This window comes from Grampus griseus (genome assembly GCF_964374135.1).
Source record: "Grampus griseus genome assembly, chromosome: 2".
NCBI classification, from domain to species: Eukaryota; Metazoa; Chordata; class Mammalia; order Artiodactyla; family Delphinidae; genus Grampus; species Grampus griseus.
This window is the reverse complement of record NC_139018.1, coordinates 47,955,464-47,971,523: the sequence shown is the minus strand read 5'-3', so window position 1 is coordinate 47,971,523 and position 16,060 is coordinate 47,955,464. Positions and strand designations below refer to the sequence as shown.

Here is a 16,060-nt window from a genome sequence, read left to right as displayed (position 1 = left end):
TTATCAGTTTTGGGATTGCCTGACTCTTCTGCTTTGGGAATTCCCAGTTTTCTAAGTCTTCATGGTGGGCAGAGCCCAAGTCCCCACATACAAGCTACTAATACTGTAAATTGCTTTTCCAGGCTCCCTGCTGCTAGGCTATATGACCCAGAATCACTTATCTGACATCCCAGACTGGGAGCTAGTGATGTAAAGAATCAGGAGCAGTGCAGAATTATTTCCAGAAGCAGCAGCAGCAGCAACAGTCAGCTTTGAAGGCAGGAATGACAATAGTGCTAATGACAGCTGTAGTGCTAGCAATGCAAGTTGTGGCATCCAATGCCTAGAAGTAATGCAGCAGTCCCCCACAGACTAGCTCCGTGTCATGACTATGAGCCAAATAATTCAGAGCCAGATAAACCGGAGTCCAGTTCTCCAACCCTTCTAGTGAGCCTGAGCTTTCCTACATCTGCTCTAAATCCTTTTCTGCTTAAGCCAGTCAGACCCAGATTCTGGGGCTTATAACTGAGAACACCCAACAATACACTCAGTTGTGCTTAATTTTCATGGCAACCATGTGAGATCAGTACTATCATTAACTCCATTTTACAGATAAGGTCATGGGCCTTAAAGAGGTTACCTTGCCTAATGCCCAAAGCTCATTAAAGAGTCATTATCCAAGAGGTAATAATACCAAAACTAATGACATTCATAATCTCACGATCTCCATGATTGCTCCCAATGGCTTCCTAACTTTAATATATTTTTTAATGTTAACTTCCAGAATATGGGGACATCTAGGGATCTCTAGGATCCATTCCATGAGCCTGTGCTCCTCCACTCCAGTTCCAAAGTGGAGAAATGGGTTAAAGGAAAAGTCTGTCTTGCGATTTTCTTGCTCTATAGATGGGGTAAAACAGCCTGAGGCTGCTCTGACCTGGGAGCTCTTCCTGCCCCAGAAAGGCCTTCCTTTTCCTTGGCATACTCTTCCAGAGACCCTCCTAACACAATCATTAGGTAGATAAGATATATGGCCAAGAACTGAATGGGTGTCAGAAAAAAAAAAAAAAAAGAACTCAGGAGTCCACCTGACCCTGCTTTTAGAGCAGCAGGTTGCTCAGCCTTTATTCAGAAAAAAAGACCACTTTTATATCATATTTCTGCCATTATTCAAATTCTAAACAACCCAATAAAAAAAAAGTTACCTTCTATTTTGCCTTACTAAAACTCCTAGGGGGAAAAAAAAAAGCAAAAAAGGAGGAGGAGACAGAGGGAGAGATGAAGGAGAGAGACAGACAAATTACTTTTACCTAAATTAATTACAGTTGACCCTCAGTATCCATGGGTTCCACATTTGCAGGTTCAGCCAACTGCAGGTGGAAAATATTTGGAAAAAAAAATTCCAGAAAAGTCTAAAAAACAAAACTTGAATTTCTCATATACTGACAACTATTTACACAGCATTTACATTGTATTAGGTATTATAAGTAATCTAGAGATGATTTAAAGTATACGGGAGCTACTAGAGCTAATCAATGAATTTGGTAAAGTAGCAGGATACAAAGTTAATACACAGAAATCTCTGGCATTCCTATACACTAATGATGAAGAATCTGAAAGAGAAATTAAGGAAACACTCCCATTTACCACTGCAACAAAAAGAATAAAATACCTAGGAATAAACCTACGTAAGGAGACAAAAGACCTATATGCAGAAAACTATAAGACACTGATGAAAGAAATTAAAGATGATACAAATAGATGGAGAGATATACCATGTTCTTGGATTGGAAGAATCAATATTGTGAAAATGACTATACTACCCAAAGCAATCTACAGATTCAGTGCAATCTCTATCAAACTACCAATGGCATTTTTCACAGAACTACAACAAAAAATTTCACAATTTTTATGGAAACACAAAAGACCACGAATAGCCAAAGCAATCCTGAGAAAGAAAAACAGAGCTGGAGGAATCAGACTCCCTGACTTCAGACTATACTACAAAGCTACAGTAATCAAGACAATATGGTACTGGCACAAAATCAGAAAGATAGATCAACGGAACAAGATAGAAAGCCCAGAGATAAACCCACGCACATATGGTCACCTTATTTTTGATAGGGGAGGCAAGAATATACAATGGAGAAAAGACAGCCTCTTCAATAAGTGATGCTGGGAAAACTGGACAGCTACTTGTAAAAGAACGAAATTAGAACATTCCCTAACACCATACACAAAAATAAACTCAAAATGGATTAAAGACCTAAATGTAAGGCCAGATGCTATCAAACTCTTAGAGGAAAACATAGGCAGAACACTCTATGACATAAATCACAGCATGATCCTTTTTGACCCACCTCCTAGAGAAACGGAAGTAAAAACAAAAATAAACAAATGAGACCTAATGAAACTTAAAAGCTTTTGCACAGAAAAGGAAACCATAAATAAGACGAAAAGACAACCCTCAGAATGGGAGAAAATATTTGCAAATGAAGCAACTGATAAAGGATTAATCTCCAAAATTTACAAGCAGCTCATGCAACTCAGTATCAGAAAAACAAACAACCCAATCCAGAAATGGGCAGAAGACCTAAATAGACATTTCTCCAAAGAAGATATACAGATTGCCAACAAACACATGAAAGAATGCTCATCATCACTAATCATTAGAGAAATGCAAATCAAAACTACAATGAGGTATCACCTCACACCAGTCAGAATGGCTATCATCAAACAATCTAAAAACAATAAATGCTGGAGAGAGTGTGGAGAAAAGAGAACCCTCTTGCACTGTTGGTGGGAATGTAAATTGATACAGCCACTATGGAGAACAGTATGGAGATTCCTTAAAAAACTACAAATAGAACTACCATACGACCCAGCAATCCCACTACTGGGCATATACCCTGAGAAAACCATAATTCAAAAAGAGTCATGTACCACAATGTTCATTGCAGCTCTATTTACAATAGCCAGGCCATGGAAGCAACCTAAGTGTCCACTGACAGATGAATGGATAAAGAAGATGTGGCACATATATACAATGGAATATTACTCAATCATAAAAAGAAACGAAATTGAGTTATTTGTAGTGAGGTGGATGGACCTAGAGTCTGTCATACAGAGTGAAGTAAGTCAGAAAGAGAAAAACAAATACCATATGCTAACACATATATATGGAATCTAAAAAAAATTTAAAAAGGTTCTGAAGAACCTAGGGGCAGGAGAGGAATAAAGACGCAGACATAGAGAATGGACTTGAGGACACGGGGAGGGGGAAGGGTAAGCTGGGATGAAGTCAGAAAGTGGCATGTACATATATACACTACCAAATGTAAAACAGATAGCTAGTGGGGAGCAGGTGCATAGCACAGGGAGATCAGCTCAGTGCTTTGTGACCACCTAGAGGGGTGGGATAGGGAGGGTGGAAGGGAGACACAAGAGGGAGGAGATATGGGGATATATGTATATATGTATATATGATTCACTTTGTTATAAAGCAGAAACTAACACACGACTGTAAAGCAATTATACTCCAGTAAAGATGTTAAAAATAAGTATACAGTGGGCTTCCCTGGTGGCGCAGTGGTTGGGAGTCTGCCTGCTGATGCAGGCGACACGGGTTCGTGCCCCGGTCCAGGAAGATCCCACATGCCGCGGAGCGGCTGGGCCCGTGAGCCATGGCCACTGAGCCTGCGCGTCCAGAGCCTGTGCTCCGCAACGGGAGAGGCTACAACAGTGAGAGGCCCGCGTACCACAAAAAAAATGAAAAATAAGTATACGGGAGGATGTGCATAGGTTATATGCTAATACTACACCATTTTATATGAGGGATTGAGCATCTGGGGATTCTGGTATCCACGGAGGGTGAGGAAGGCGCAGGGGTGGGAGGTGCTGAAACCAATCCCCCTTGGATACTGAGGGATGACTGTATAGTATTCTAGGTAGATCCATGTATAAAATGAAATATCCCAAAATGTTTCATTAGGCATCTTCTAAATTAATACAGTTAAAAAAACAAACAGAAGCCATCTCTGAAATTTGAATTGAGAGTACAAGTAATAACAAAGTTCAAAAACATCAGTCTAAGTCTTTTTGTCATACGCTGTATATTTTCCTACTAGCTTACCACTTATAAAATTCTTAACACCAGAAACAATCTTATGGGCTTATAACATAAGAAGATTTCTGCTCCTCCAATTTTTAACAACCAAAAAGTGAAGCTTCCCAATTCATTCATCCATCAATCCAATATTTTTCAACACCTAATACATGTCACACACGATGTTATGCACTGGTAGAAGGACTTTGTGTAAGAAGGCACAGTCTGGGGATATAACCATTACTACCAATTAACATAGAGCTGTGAGGAATTCAAATCCAAGGCAAGTAATTTTTTATTACAATTTCCCAGTATGTTACTATCAAACAGGAACCCACCTGATAATATTGTGTAGGAACAAATCTGATAGAGATAAAGGAAGGAGCAATAGCTCAAAACCTATTAGGAAGGGACCAGCATGAGCACAGCTCAGGAGTTTTAAAGGAAGACACCTCCAAGAGGAGCTTTCCCCAGAAGTTCTATCCAAGCTCAAAACCCAGGCTCTGCAATAATGTGTTAAAAATAAACTACGAGCAGAAATTATGATAGTTGAAAATAATTACCATAATATTTGTAGTTCATATTATCGTCAGTAGTACATTAACTTAAAAGGAAAGAAATCTTCCACTTGACAAAATAATATCACAGAATATCAATTAGCACACCTTAATAAAGAGTTATTGAGATTTCATTGTTTCTTACAGTACTGCACAGTCTTTCCTTTTTGTATCAATATCATTTGATGATTTCCATGAGTCAACAATGACTAGGGGGGAAACGGCCTTTCTTTGCAACTGCTGCCTCATGGCAAACATTCCCAGCAACTGTCACAGCACGGACTTGCATGAACTCACTTCTATTAGTACTGTGTGTGCAACAGAACGGCAGGTAGATATTTGAATTTGGATTGCTTTTTTTCTTAATTGCAAAATGAGATTTCCTGCATTTATATAGAAAAAAGCGACTAACATTTGTAGAGCGCTCGGTAAAACACAAAGCATATTTTCAGATGTATTACGTTATTTGATCCTCAAAAAAATCTAATGACAGTGCAATTTTTAACATTTAAGAGATGAGGAAAACCAGCAATCAGAAAAGATAAACTGCTATGATCACACAACGGATAAATCCTCCATAAACCCTGACTTCTTCATATATCATTCCAAAGCACATTTGAGATTATAGTGCCTCAATCTTCTACACCTCCATCTGACTTGCCTCAGACTGGTTACATATGGTATTCTCAATCAACAAATAAAGATTGTTACTTTACTTTCTTTTTCTAAATATTACCCTTCTTAATCCAATCTAGAAGCTGGGAAGTGAAATTTTCCTCACAGTTACCAAACCACACAATTTCATCGGGTTTTTGTTGGGTTTTTTTTTTTGTTTTTTTTGCGGTACGCGGGCCTCTCACTGTTGTGGCCTCTCCCGTTGCGGAGCACAGGCTCCGGACGCGCAGGCTCAGTGGCCATGGCTCACGGGCCCAGCCGTTCCGCGGCACGTGGGATCCTCCCGGACCAGGGCACGAACCCGTGTCCCCTGCATCGGCAGGCGGACTCTCAACCACTGCGCCACCAGGGAAGCCCCATCGGTTTTGACTGTATATTTTAGAAAACAGAGCTGAGAATTTGTAGACTATAAATCTGTAATCTTACCTTTATTTTAAATTTTATTTATTTTGCAAATTTTAACTCTTTTGTAGGACTCCTAACACAAGAAGTATACAAAAAGTTAAAGAGTGAAAAGTCCACCTCCAACTCCTTCCCCCCATCCCAGCTTCCGCATTCCCTTCCCGTAAACCAATAATCACGTTCTTGTGAAGCTTTGAAATATTTATACCAAATACATATATGCCATAAATAAATATTTATATATGTCTCCGTTAGAAAACTATCCCTCCTAGATTTCTCAGTGTTCCTATACAGTCCATGTCTCCTGAAGATGAAAATTGGCAGTACGCAAAGATGGAAAACATCTCTTCATGTTCTAATCTTGTTTCCTTTTCTCTGGAGCCACCTGGTCCCATTCAAAGGTAATAAAACCTTCCTTATCTTCCCTGGAGCTAAATGCTTATATTTAGGGGTAGAGAACTTTTTCTCCTGCCCCAAGCAATTTGTTTAAATTCCAGAGAAAAAGATAAGCACTCTATCTTCAGAAGGAAAAAGCAGATTTGCCAGCTCCTATGTAAACTCAGAGATTCATAATTTAAGTTCTCCTTCTCCAAACCTTGCTGTAAGTACAGATTTAAGCGTATGGCTCTCACCTTGTAGCTCTGTGGAGAACTGGGTACGGCAAATCCAGTACTACCATGTTACTGTGATTGCTGTTACCGCTGTGTCTGATTTCTGATTCAGAGGCTTGGTGTTTCCGCAAGTATTATGCAAGGAGGGTAACATCGAAGACCCTTCAGAGTTTTAGACTTAACACTCCCTTTCTTACACACACAGAACAATGCTATGCTCTAAACACTTGGTTTATTTCATTAATATATCCTGAAAAATCAATGTGTTAAAAATGTTAGTAGACCATTTACTCAGAATATTTTTAATCAATGATGTTTTAGGAATATTTTAAATGTCCTCCAAAAATACACTACTTAATTGGCCATGATGGTTCAAAAATATACAATTCCGTAAATATTTAGTATAGGGTTACCCTAAGTTTACACTTGTTATTCTAGTCTTAGATTTTACTAACTTAATTCTTCCCCAATTGCAATTTTTCTATATTCTGAGACTAAGAAATTGTCTAAAACCTTGATCTTTTCTGTTTACAAAGAAGCAAAGTTCAAGTGTAACTGTGGATCACTGATCACATAAAAATTTATCAGTGTGTATGTATTAGAAGATAATGGAAGGAAAATCCCATTTACAATAGAAACAAAAGATATAAAATACCCAGTAATAAATTTCAGTGCCCAAGCATATATGAAGAAAGCATTAAAACACTACTAGAGAACACAAAAGAAAACTTGAATAAATGGAAAGACATCTGGTTCTGGGATGGGAAGATTCATTCTAAAGATGTCAAGTGTCCCTAAAATAACTTATAAATTTAATGCCAGTAGGATTTAGTCAGGGAGAGGAAGAAACCAGACAAGCTAATTTTAAATGTCACATGTAAACAGAACAAAAATGCAATTCTAGAAACAGAAACATGAAGGGACCTGGACCTTTCAGATATTACATTATAAAGCCTCAGTAATTAAAGCAACAGTACTAGTAAAAAAAAAAAAAAAAATAGATTAATGAAACAGAAAGTCCAAAGTAGACCCCAATATATATGAGCGTTTAGTATAAAAAAATCACACCTTGAAAACTGAGATTAATTTCAGTTGTGTTGGGACAATTATTTAGCCACCTGACTAATATACTGCTCATACTATTTACCTAGTTAAATTCCATACAAAGCAAAGATTTAAATGTTAAATTGAACAGTTAAAACATTGAGAAGAAATACACCTACATAAATAGAGTCTGATCTTTGACAAAAGAGCAAAAGCAGTTTAATGGAGAAAGGCTCCTCTTTTCAAAAAAGGGGCTGAAACAACTGGACATTCACATGCAAATAAGTGAATCGAGACACTGACTTTACACCTTTCATAAAAGTTAACTCAAAATGGATCATAGACCTAAATGTAAAACATAGAAGAAAATCTTGGTGACCTTGGATTTGGCAATGAATTTTTAGACACAACACCAAAAGCATGATCCATGAAAGAAAAAAAATTGTAAAGTTGGATTTTATTATTATTAAAAACTTCTGCTCTGCAAAAGACACCATTAAGAGAATGAAGAAACAAGCCACAGACTGGGAGAAAATATTTGCAAAACATATAGCTGATAAAGGACTTGTATCCAAAATATATAGAAGAACTCTTAAACTCAACAATGAGAAAAAAAAAAAACATTTAAAATATGGGCAAAAGATCTGACGGATACCCCACCAAAGAAAATATACAAACAGCAAATAAGCATACTAAAAGATGCTCAATATCCTTTGTCCTTAGGAAGCTGTAAATTAAAACAATGAGATACCACTACACACCTATTAGAATAGCTACAGTTAAAAAAAAAATTAACAATAACAAATGTTGGCAAGAATGTAGAGCAACAGGAACTCATTCAATGTAGGTGGTAATGCAAAATGATACAGCCACTTTGGAAGACAGTTTAGCAGTTTCTTACAAAGCTAAACATAGTCTTACCATATGATCCAGAAATCACACCCCTCAGTATTTGCCCATATGAGTTGAAAAACTACATCAATACAAAAAAACCTACGCATGAACTTTATAGTAACTTTAATCATGATTGCCAAAACGTGGAAGCAACCAAGATGTCCTTCAACAGGTGAATAGATAAACAGTGATACATCCATACAATGGAATATTATTCAGCAATAAAAAGAAATGAGCTATCAAACCATGAAAAGACATGGAGGAACCTTAAAAACATATTGCTAATTAGAAGCAGCAGCCAATCTGAAAAGGCTACATGCTATATGATTCTGAAAACGAGCCCCCACTAAAACCAAGTCCCCCTGCCAAGGTGATGATTAAGCTCTCTCTCCAAAACTTTATTCCCTTTCTTGTCCCCTCTGACTTCAATCCTGTGCTAACTGAACAGTAATCAACCAGAGTCAGATGACTAAAACTGCTATTGTCGACAACATTTAGTGCATTAATGTACTAAAATTGCTGTGGTTCATAACTTATTGTTAATGTACAGACACAAGTTGCTTCTCCAGGGCAGGATGAGCTAACAGACCCCCCCTAGGGTCATGGACCACCAGACCAGATGCTAATAAACCATAGGTATCCTGACTCCTGAAACTACAATTAGGAAATGTCACAGAAATGTCACTAGACAATGATTAATCCCAGCTCCTTTGTTCTTTCCCTTTAAAAACCCCCTAACTCAAAGACCAAGCTGGAGTGGATCTGAGTCACCCACTCCCTTGCTTGGCGCCCTGCAGTAAACCCTTACTTTGCTGCCCTTACTTTGCTGCAAACACCTGCTGTCAGAGTTTGGCTTTCTGTGAAACTGACACACGAGCTCTTTTTCTGGGTTACAATTCCAACTATATGACACTCAAAAAAGGCAAAACTATAGAGACAGTGAAAAGATCAGTGGTTGGGGAGTGGAAGGGAAGGATGAATAGGTGGAGCACAGGGTATTTTCAGGGCAGTGAAACGATTCTGTTTGCTACTATAATGGTGGATACATGTCATCATACATTTGTCAAAACTCATAGAACTGTACATCACAGAGTGAACCCTAACATAAACTATGCACTTCGGTTAATAATAATGTGTCAGTATTGATTCATCAGTTGTAACAAATGTACCACACCAATGCAAAATGTTAACAGAGGAAACAGTACAGAGGAGAAAGGAGGAATTCTCTGGACTATCTGTTCAATTTTCTGTAATCCTAAAACTGCTCTATAAAACAGTCTTAATTTCTTTAAGTGAAGTCCTTTGTAACAAGAGCATAAGGGAGACCTTGGTACAACTTAAAATCCAGAAGTCAAAAGAAAAAAGATAAATTTGACCTGATGATATTTAAAAGAACAAAATAGGGAAATTCAAAAGATAAATGACAAACAGGAAAATGTACAATTTGTGTCTCCTTTATATAAGGAGAGCACCTAGAAATTAATAAGAATAAAAGTTCAAAACATGATAGAGGACTTCCCTCGTGGCTCAGTGGTTAAGAATCCGCCTGCCAATGCAGGGGACATGGGTTTGAGCCCTGGTCCAGGAAGATCCCACGTGCTGCGGAGCAACTAAGCCCGTGCGCCACAACTACTGAGCCTGTGCTCTAGAGCCTGTGAGCCACAACTACTGAAGCCCAAGTGCCACAACTACTGAAGCCCACGTGCCTAGAGTCCGTGCTCTGCAACAAGAGAAGCCACCGCAGTGAGAAGCCCCCGCTCCCCACAACTAGAGAAAGCCTGCACACAGCAACGAAGACCCAACATAGCCATAAATAAATAAAAGAAATAACCAGCTCTAGGACAAAATCACCCTTTAAAAAAAAATGATAGAAAAGTGGGCAAAAGATATCAAGCAACAGTTCAGTTCCATTTCTAGGAATAGTATACAACTGAAAAGAGTACAAGGGAGGAACTGCTTGCCAGGAACTGGGTATTTCAAACTGATGCTTTTAGCACAAAGAAGTAGGGTGACGGCTTGAGAGGCATTTTTTTCCTCGTGGCAATTTGCAAGGTACAGCTATGATATGGCATACTATTTAGCACAGTTCTTCAAGATTCTAAATATCATTACTGAAAATTTTTGTAAAATACTGTATTCCACAAGACAGTTTTCTTACATTTGAAACAAAAATGAGGGCATTGCCTCTTTGGAATTCTACCTCCTTGACATTTGTGTTTTCCTGCTCAGTTTCTTCTTCCTTTATATGTTGGTGTTATCCTAGGATGCTCCCTAGATGACCTACATGTTGACAACACTCCCCAGGGGTGCAAATTCCTACAGCTGCCTACTCAAGACTCAGGTAAGATGGGCATCCAACTTGTTAACGTAGACTCATTTTCTCCTGTAAATTTGCTCTTCATCCTTGCCTACTTCAGATGGTGATCAGATCAGATGTGGGGTAGAGTGAGATGGGAAGGAAGGAAAAGAAGAGATCAGGGATTAATCAAATTAATCATTACCAAGCCCGGTTCATTTTACCTCCTAAGAATTAAAAAGAAAACCCCCTCTTTGCTATCTTTACTTCCCTAGATTGCACAATAGCCACACAATGGTGTCTACATGTGCTTGGACCCCACAGATTTGTCTCTCACCCACCAGAAAGAGCCCTCAAGTGCTACTCCGATCACATCACTTATCTGCCTACAACCCTGCAGTTGAGCAATCAGGTGTTGAAGTGGTCACTTAGGACAGAGAGCCAAACTAAAAGTAACAACCAAGCCTTTATTCACTTACTGCGACAGTGCAAGCAAGAGGCAAAAGGAGAGGCACAGCCTCCACGATGTTCCGTTCCCATCCCCCGCCACTGAACAGCTCCAGGCCGGGGCCAGTGGGCGTGGGAATCATCTCATTCCAAGAAGGCTCCTGCCTCTTTATGGACCCGTGGAATGGTGGGGGGACTGAGCAGGTGAAGGGCGAGGAGAAGAAAAGTACAGAGTTAAAGCAGAGAAAGTGTTTAGCCAAAGACCTGTGATAAGGAGGTCTTGGCAAAGCACCTGGAAGGTGCCTCAGGCCACGTCCCTGATAATGAGGCCCCAAATGGAGACACCTGGGACTAAAGGCCAGTCTGGTCAGAAGGATGGGAGAGGGAGGGGTCCGAGGGATTGGGAAGGGGAGGGGTCCGAGTCCTGGACCTCAATTTTCTCTAGAAAACTGCAATGCTCTGGCTGTGCACCAGTCTGGTGTGGGAGAGCACCTTTCCCCTATGAGGCCTGCTGGGCAAAGCTTGTAATTGCCCGTGGTTGGGTCTGAAAGATCACACAAGGATTCTGGCCCAGAGCTGGCCTCCTCACCCTTCAGGGGCTACCCCAAAGCCTAAAGTTCTTCACGCGGTAAACGAAGATCCCTTCCTCCGACCCCACGCCAACTTCTCTGCTCTCACCTCCTGCTTCACATTTCAGACTCCGGTAAAAACTACCCTCTCCAAACTGTCCTAACCTCCCTGCCTGGGCTCACAGTTTCCCCTGCTTCTTCCACCTTCCATTTCTTCACCGGGCAAACCCCCGCTTATCCTTTAAGACTCATCCCAGGTGCCACCTCCTTCAGGAAGGCTTCTTAACAAACATCCACCCTCATTCTAGACACAAGGAACTATTCACTACCCTGTGGACATATGCAGACGTACTTCTACTATTTCACTTCCTACATATTTTCTGTTTACATATCTGTCTCTGCAACAAAACATTAAATTCTTAGAGAACAGAGCCACATCTTACGCTGTCTTGCATCTCCAGTGCCTTACAAGTGTCTGGCACATAGCAGGAACATGGGGAATACTCTATTTGTGGAATTAGTGTTCTATAAATCAGCATTAGTACAGCACAAGGAATAGGACACCATGGCAGGATTGAATGACACAAGCCCCACAGGATACCCAGTTCAGGTAACAGCGTCCTCTCCACATCTAAGGCCCAGTTGTTTCGAAACCACCTTGTCATCAGGCTGCCCAGCATGGACCTGCCGCTCCAGGATTTGCTGTCAGACTTGTCAAAGACAACCTTAGTCTCCCCTCCCTCATCCCTTAAAGAATCTTCTTTCTCTGATTCTTCACCCTTGTTTCTGGGTCAAAGACAGTCATTGGGTATCCACTGTAAAAAGCATAAACGAGTAAGCTTCTTGAGAACAAATATATCTATGACTTGGACTTTTTGCTAAGCTTTTCATGACCCTCACTCTCAAGATAGCCACCCCTTCTCTATCCCAGGAAAGGGCTTCCAAGGCAGCCCAACAGGTCTTTGGAATTCCTTCTTCAAAAGGCCATCTTTCATGCCTTACAACTGGCTGCTCAGTCCACAGGCCTCAGGGTCCATGGTTGGCCGGGATTTCTAAAGACTGTTATTAATATATTATTAGTACTGGAACATGTGATAACCACAACTTGTCACCTATCAAGTTTAGAGTTTCCTGTAACTTAACTTTTACACCATTTTTGCGAGAATCAGGTAGAAGAAGAGGAGGAAGATGGGAGCCACACAGAAAACAGAGATAGTCAAGGTCAGCAAAGGTCTCAGCAAACGTTAATTTGGAAAAGTCCCTGTAAACTCGTGTCCTGAAAAAGTCATAGCTTCTAGCTCTGTTACCAAAGATACTACTACTTCATTTGAGGAGAGACTGCAGGAGTGGACCCCAGGTAGGGCTGAATCCCAGGCCTAAAGATTCCATGCCAGGCAAGTTAAATTAGATTCACTCTCTCTCAATAAACATTCAGCGCGTGCTGGGAACACCTGAAATGTTTCTGCACGTACTGAGCAGGAACGGAGCTACAGACTCCGGAAAAAAAAAAAAAAAAAAAAAAAAATCAGGCTGGGGTGAAAAGGAGGCTAGATACTTCAAAAACCCTAGTGAGAATAGCAAAGATGAGTTTCTGTCCTGGTAACATCCTCACTCCACAGACAGAATCAAAGGCAAGAGCGATTGTATGAGCCAGGTGGCCGTGCTGTGCCACCTCCTACTTTTATACAGAATATCTCCATGTTTCTGTATCCTCTGCCATTCAAGACATTTTAGATCCTCTGTGTGGGAAGACAGACCAGCAATATGTGTGAAACTGATGCTTACAAGTATAATGCTAAGACCCTAAAATATTGTAATGGACTGTGGTTGTCTAAAATGAAACCAACAGATAAATAACAAGTGAGTAAGTAAATGGGTATCCCCTGTACTTACAAGAGAACATGAGCAACGATGGCATCCACATCGAACAAGGTATCGGTTGGGAATTCTCTGAGTAATATGTGACCCCTGCAAAAAGTTTTAAAAAGCATTACAGAAATATTTCCTTAGCATTCAATTCACTTGTCTCTCTAACACACCAGGCTGGAAGCTCTGGCAGTTCTTGGAGCCTGTGTCTTATCCACGAGCCGATATACCTACCAGAGTGCTGGCCATGATACACACTCAAATATTTACTGAACACACAGGCACAGATACACTGACTTTGAAAAGCTTAGGCCCTGGGCCTGGCAGAAAGACTGGGAAGCAACAGGAGTCCCAACCAGGCTTCCTCCCAGCACACACAGATTCCCCAGATGGGCTGGGAAGGAGACAAGCAGGAGACAGAAAGAAGGGTCCTCAGCAGTAGGTCCCTGAGGAGACAGGATCTCTCCCCACTTCCTAGGCCAAATCCCAAGAGTGTGAGGAAAGGATTTTGAGAAAACTCAGATTAGCAGACCCAAGTAACGGAGGAATCCATAACCTGGACATCGGCAGATCCCTCAAAAATAAAGTACATTTATTTCCCACCCGAATATGGACCTGACATACCTACTTAGAACACTAAATCTGCTAAGTGCTCACTTACCAGGCCTTTGCCGTCAGAGCTTACATAAGATTCTCATTTAATATCCAAAACAATCCTGTGAGGTAGGTATTAATCTCCTCAATTTACAGATTAGGAAGCAAAGTGGAGGTAACAAATCTATTAGACTTCTTGCTAAGCTTCATATGACCCCTACTACATACACCTTTATTCTGGCCTAGTGATATTTTATATACTTGAATATTCTAGAAGTATAGCTTTATGTTTGTCCATCTGAGCCAAAAAAACTAAAAATAGTTTACCTGAATAAATATGCTTTCATCACATTCTTTTCGCTTCCACAGTACCTCGATGTTTCTTCTGTGACGCAATTAACCTTTAAAAGATTATATTTAACGTTTAGAGTACATATCAAAAGGTCAAGTTTCTTGGTTAGGGAAACAGAAAGGAAAATTAAACATTACAGTTTGTCTCCAGATCAAATTTTTTTTACTTTTCTTTCTGATTTGTATGCTATAATTGCTCACTTATTCAAGTGCTTGAGGTAACCCGGAGAAAGGAACTGTTCCTACACCTAAGAGTTATATTTAATTATACCTAAGATTTAATTCAATCTGATGAACGAAGTAGAAGACAACGAGGTAGGAAAGGAAGGAAACAATTAAGGCAGGACAAGAAAATCATGAGCAAAAGCCAGGAAGCACAGAAGTGGTGCTAAGTTGGGACCACGAAAGCATCTCAGTAGCTGGAGCACAGGTATAGCAGATATTGCTGGCTCCTAACCCCAAATCCATGCTACCCTTTTGCGTCACTAACAGAATTTCATTAAAAGCAAGTGCCCCATTAAAAGACTTTTCCAGACTCCCCCAACAGCTAAGGCTGGCTAAATGATGTTAGGAGAAGTCACTGGTTTGGGATGCCTAGAAGGATCTTAAAAGGGGGTTGAGTGATAGATACTCTTGCTCTTCCCACTTCTTTCTGACAAAAAAAAACTGACAAGACAGGTAGGCACCAGCAGTCATCACGGACCATAAGGCATCTTTAAAGAAGAAACCTTTGCTAAGGATGGTGCAACAGAAAGAATGAACCTGAGTCCCTGATGATGTTAGAGAAGCCACAACAGCCCTTGATAGCTTACAATCAGGACTCTATGTGAAAAACATAAGGCCAATCCTGGCAGCAACATGGAGATACAATGGAAGACATGAGAGCACAAAGGCAAGGAAGCCGGTTAATAGTGTATCCCATCCGTACAGGTCAGGGATGACTGGGACCTGTAGTAAAGCAGAAAAGGACAGAAGACATTCAAGCGACTTTCCACAAATACAGTAAGTAAAACTAGAGAGAAGACTGAGCGTGTAATATGCAACATGGGATAGATGGGGGAAGGCAAGAGATAAAGAGGATGAAGAGGTTTTTAGATGGGGCAAGTGGGTAGCCACCGACATAACTTACCAAAACTAAGTCTGGAAGAAGAACAGTTAGTATTTTGTTTTGGATTTTGTTAAGTTAGGGTTTTTTTGGGTTTTTTTAGATGAGGCTTTTTTGTTTTTGCTGTTCAAGTTAATTTTAACAGAGTTTGAGAAAGCAGAGTGACAAGTGGGAAAGCTACATTTGTTTTATAGAAAAAAGCTACTAAAAGAGAACCGATACTCAAAAAAGATATGAGGAATAGAGAATTCGAATTAAAAGAGTATGGTCATAACCAAAAACAGTGAATTTTAGTGTATGTAGTTTTTTTTTTTTAATTTTTAGAAGTCAGAGCATAGGGGATGGTTGGTATTATGACGACAGATTTATCCATTCATCCGCTCAACACACATTTGAACACCTACCATATGTTAGTCACTGTTCTCATCACTAGGAGTACAGTTAAGTTCCAAATTAAAATGTTTATCTTTAGAACTTACATTCTAAAAGTAGAGACGGACCATTAAAAAAAAAAAACTAATTAGTATGCAATGTTAAGGGCTATAAAGAAAAAAGCACTATTAAA

The 16,060-nt window shown here is 40.0% G+C and overlaps 1 protein-coding gene across 1 annotated transcript in view; it reads right to left on the bottom strand.

The window, feature by feature from the left end:
• Positions 1-16,060, bottom strand: part of TXNDC16 (thioredoxin domain containing 16) — a 103,654-nt gene that overhangs the window by 82,827 nt on the left and 4,767 nt on the right. The window contains exons 3-4 of the mRNA XM_082648867.1: positions 14,367-14,440; positions 13,473-13,547 (exon numbers count right to left, since the gene is read on the bottom strand). Coding sequence (XP_082504993.1) covers positions 13,473-13,547; positions 14,367-14,440 — 149 coding nt within the window. The remainder of the gene's footprint in view (positions 1-13,472; positions 13,548-14,366; positions 14,441-16,060) is intronic.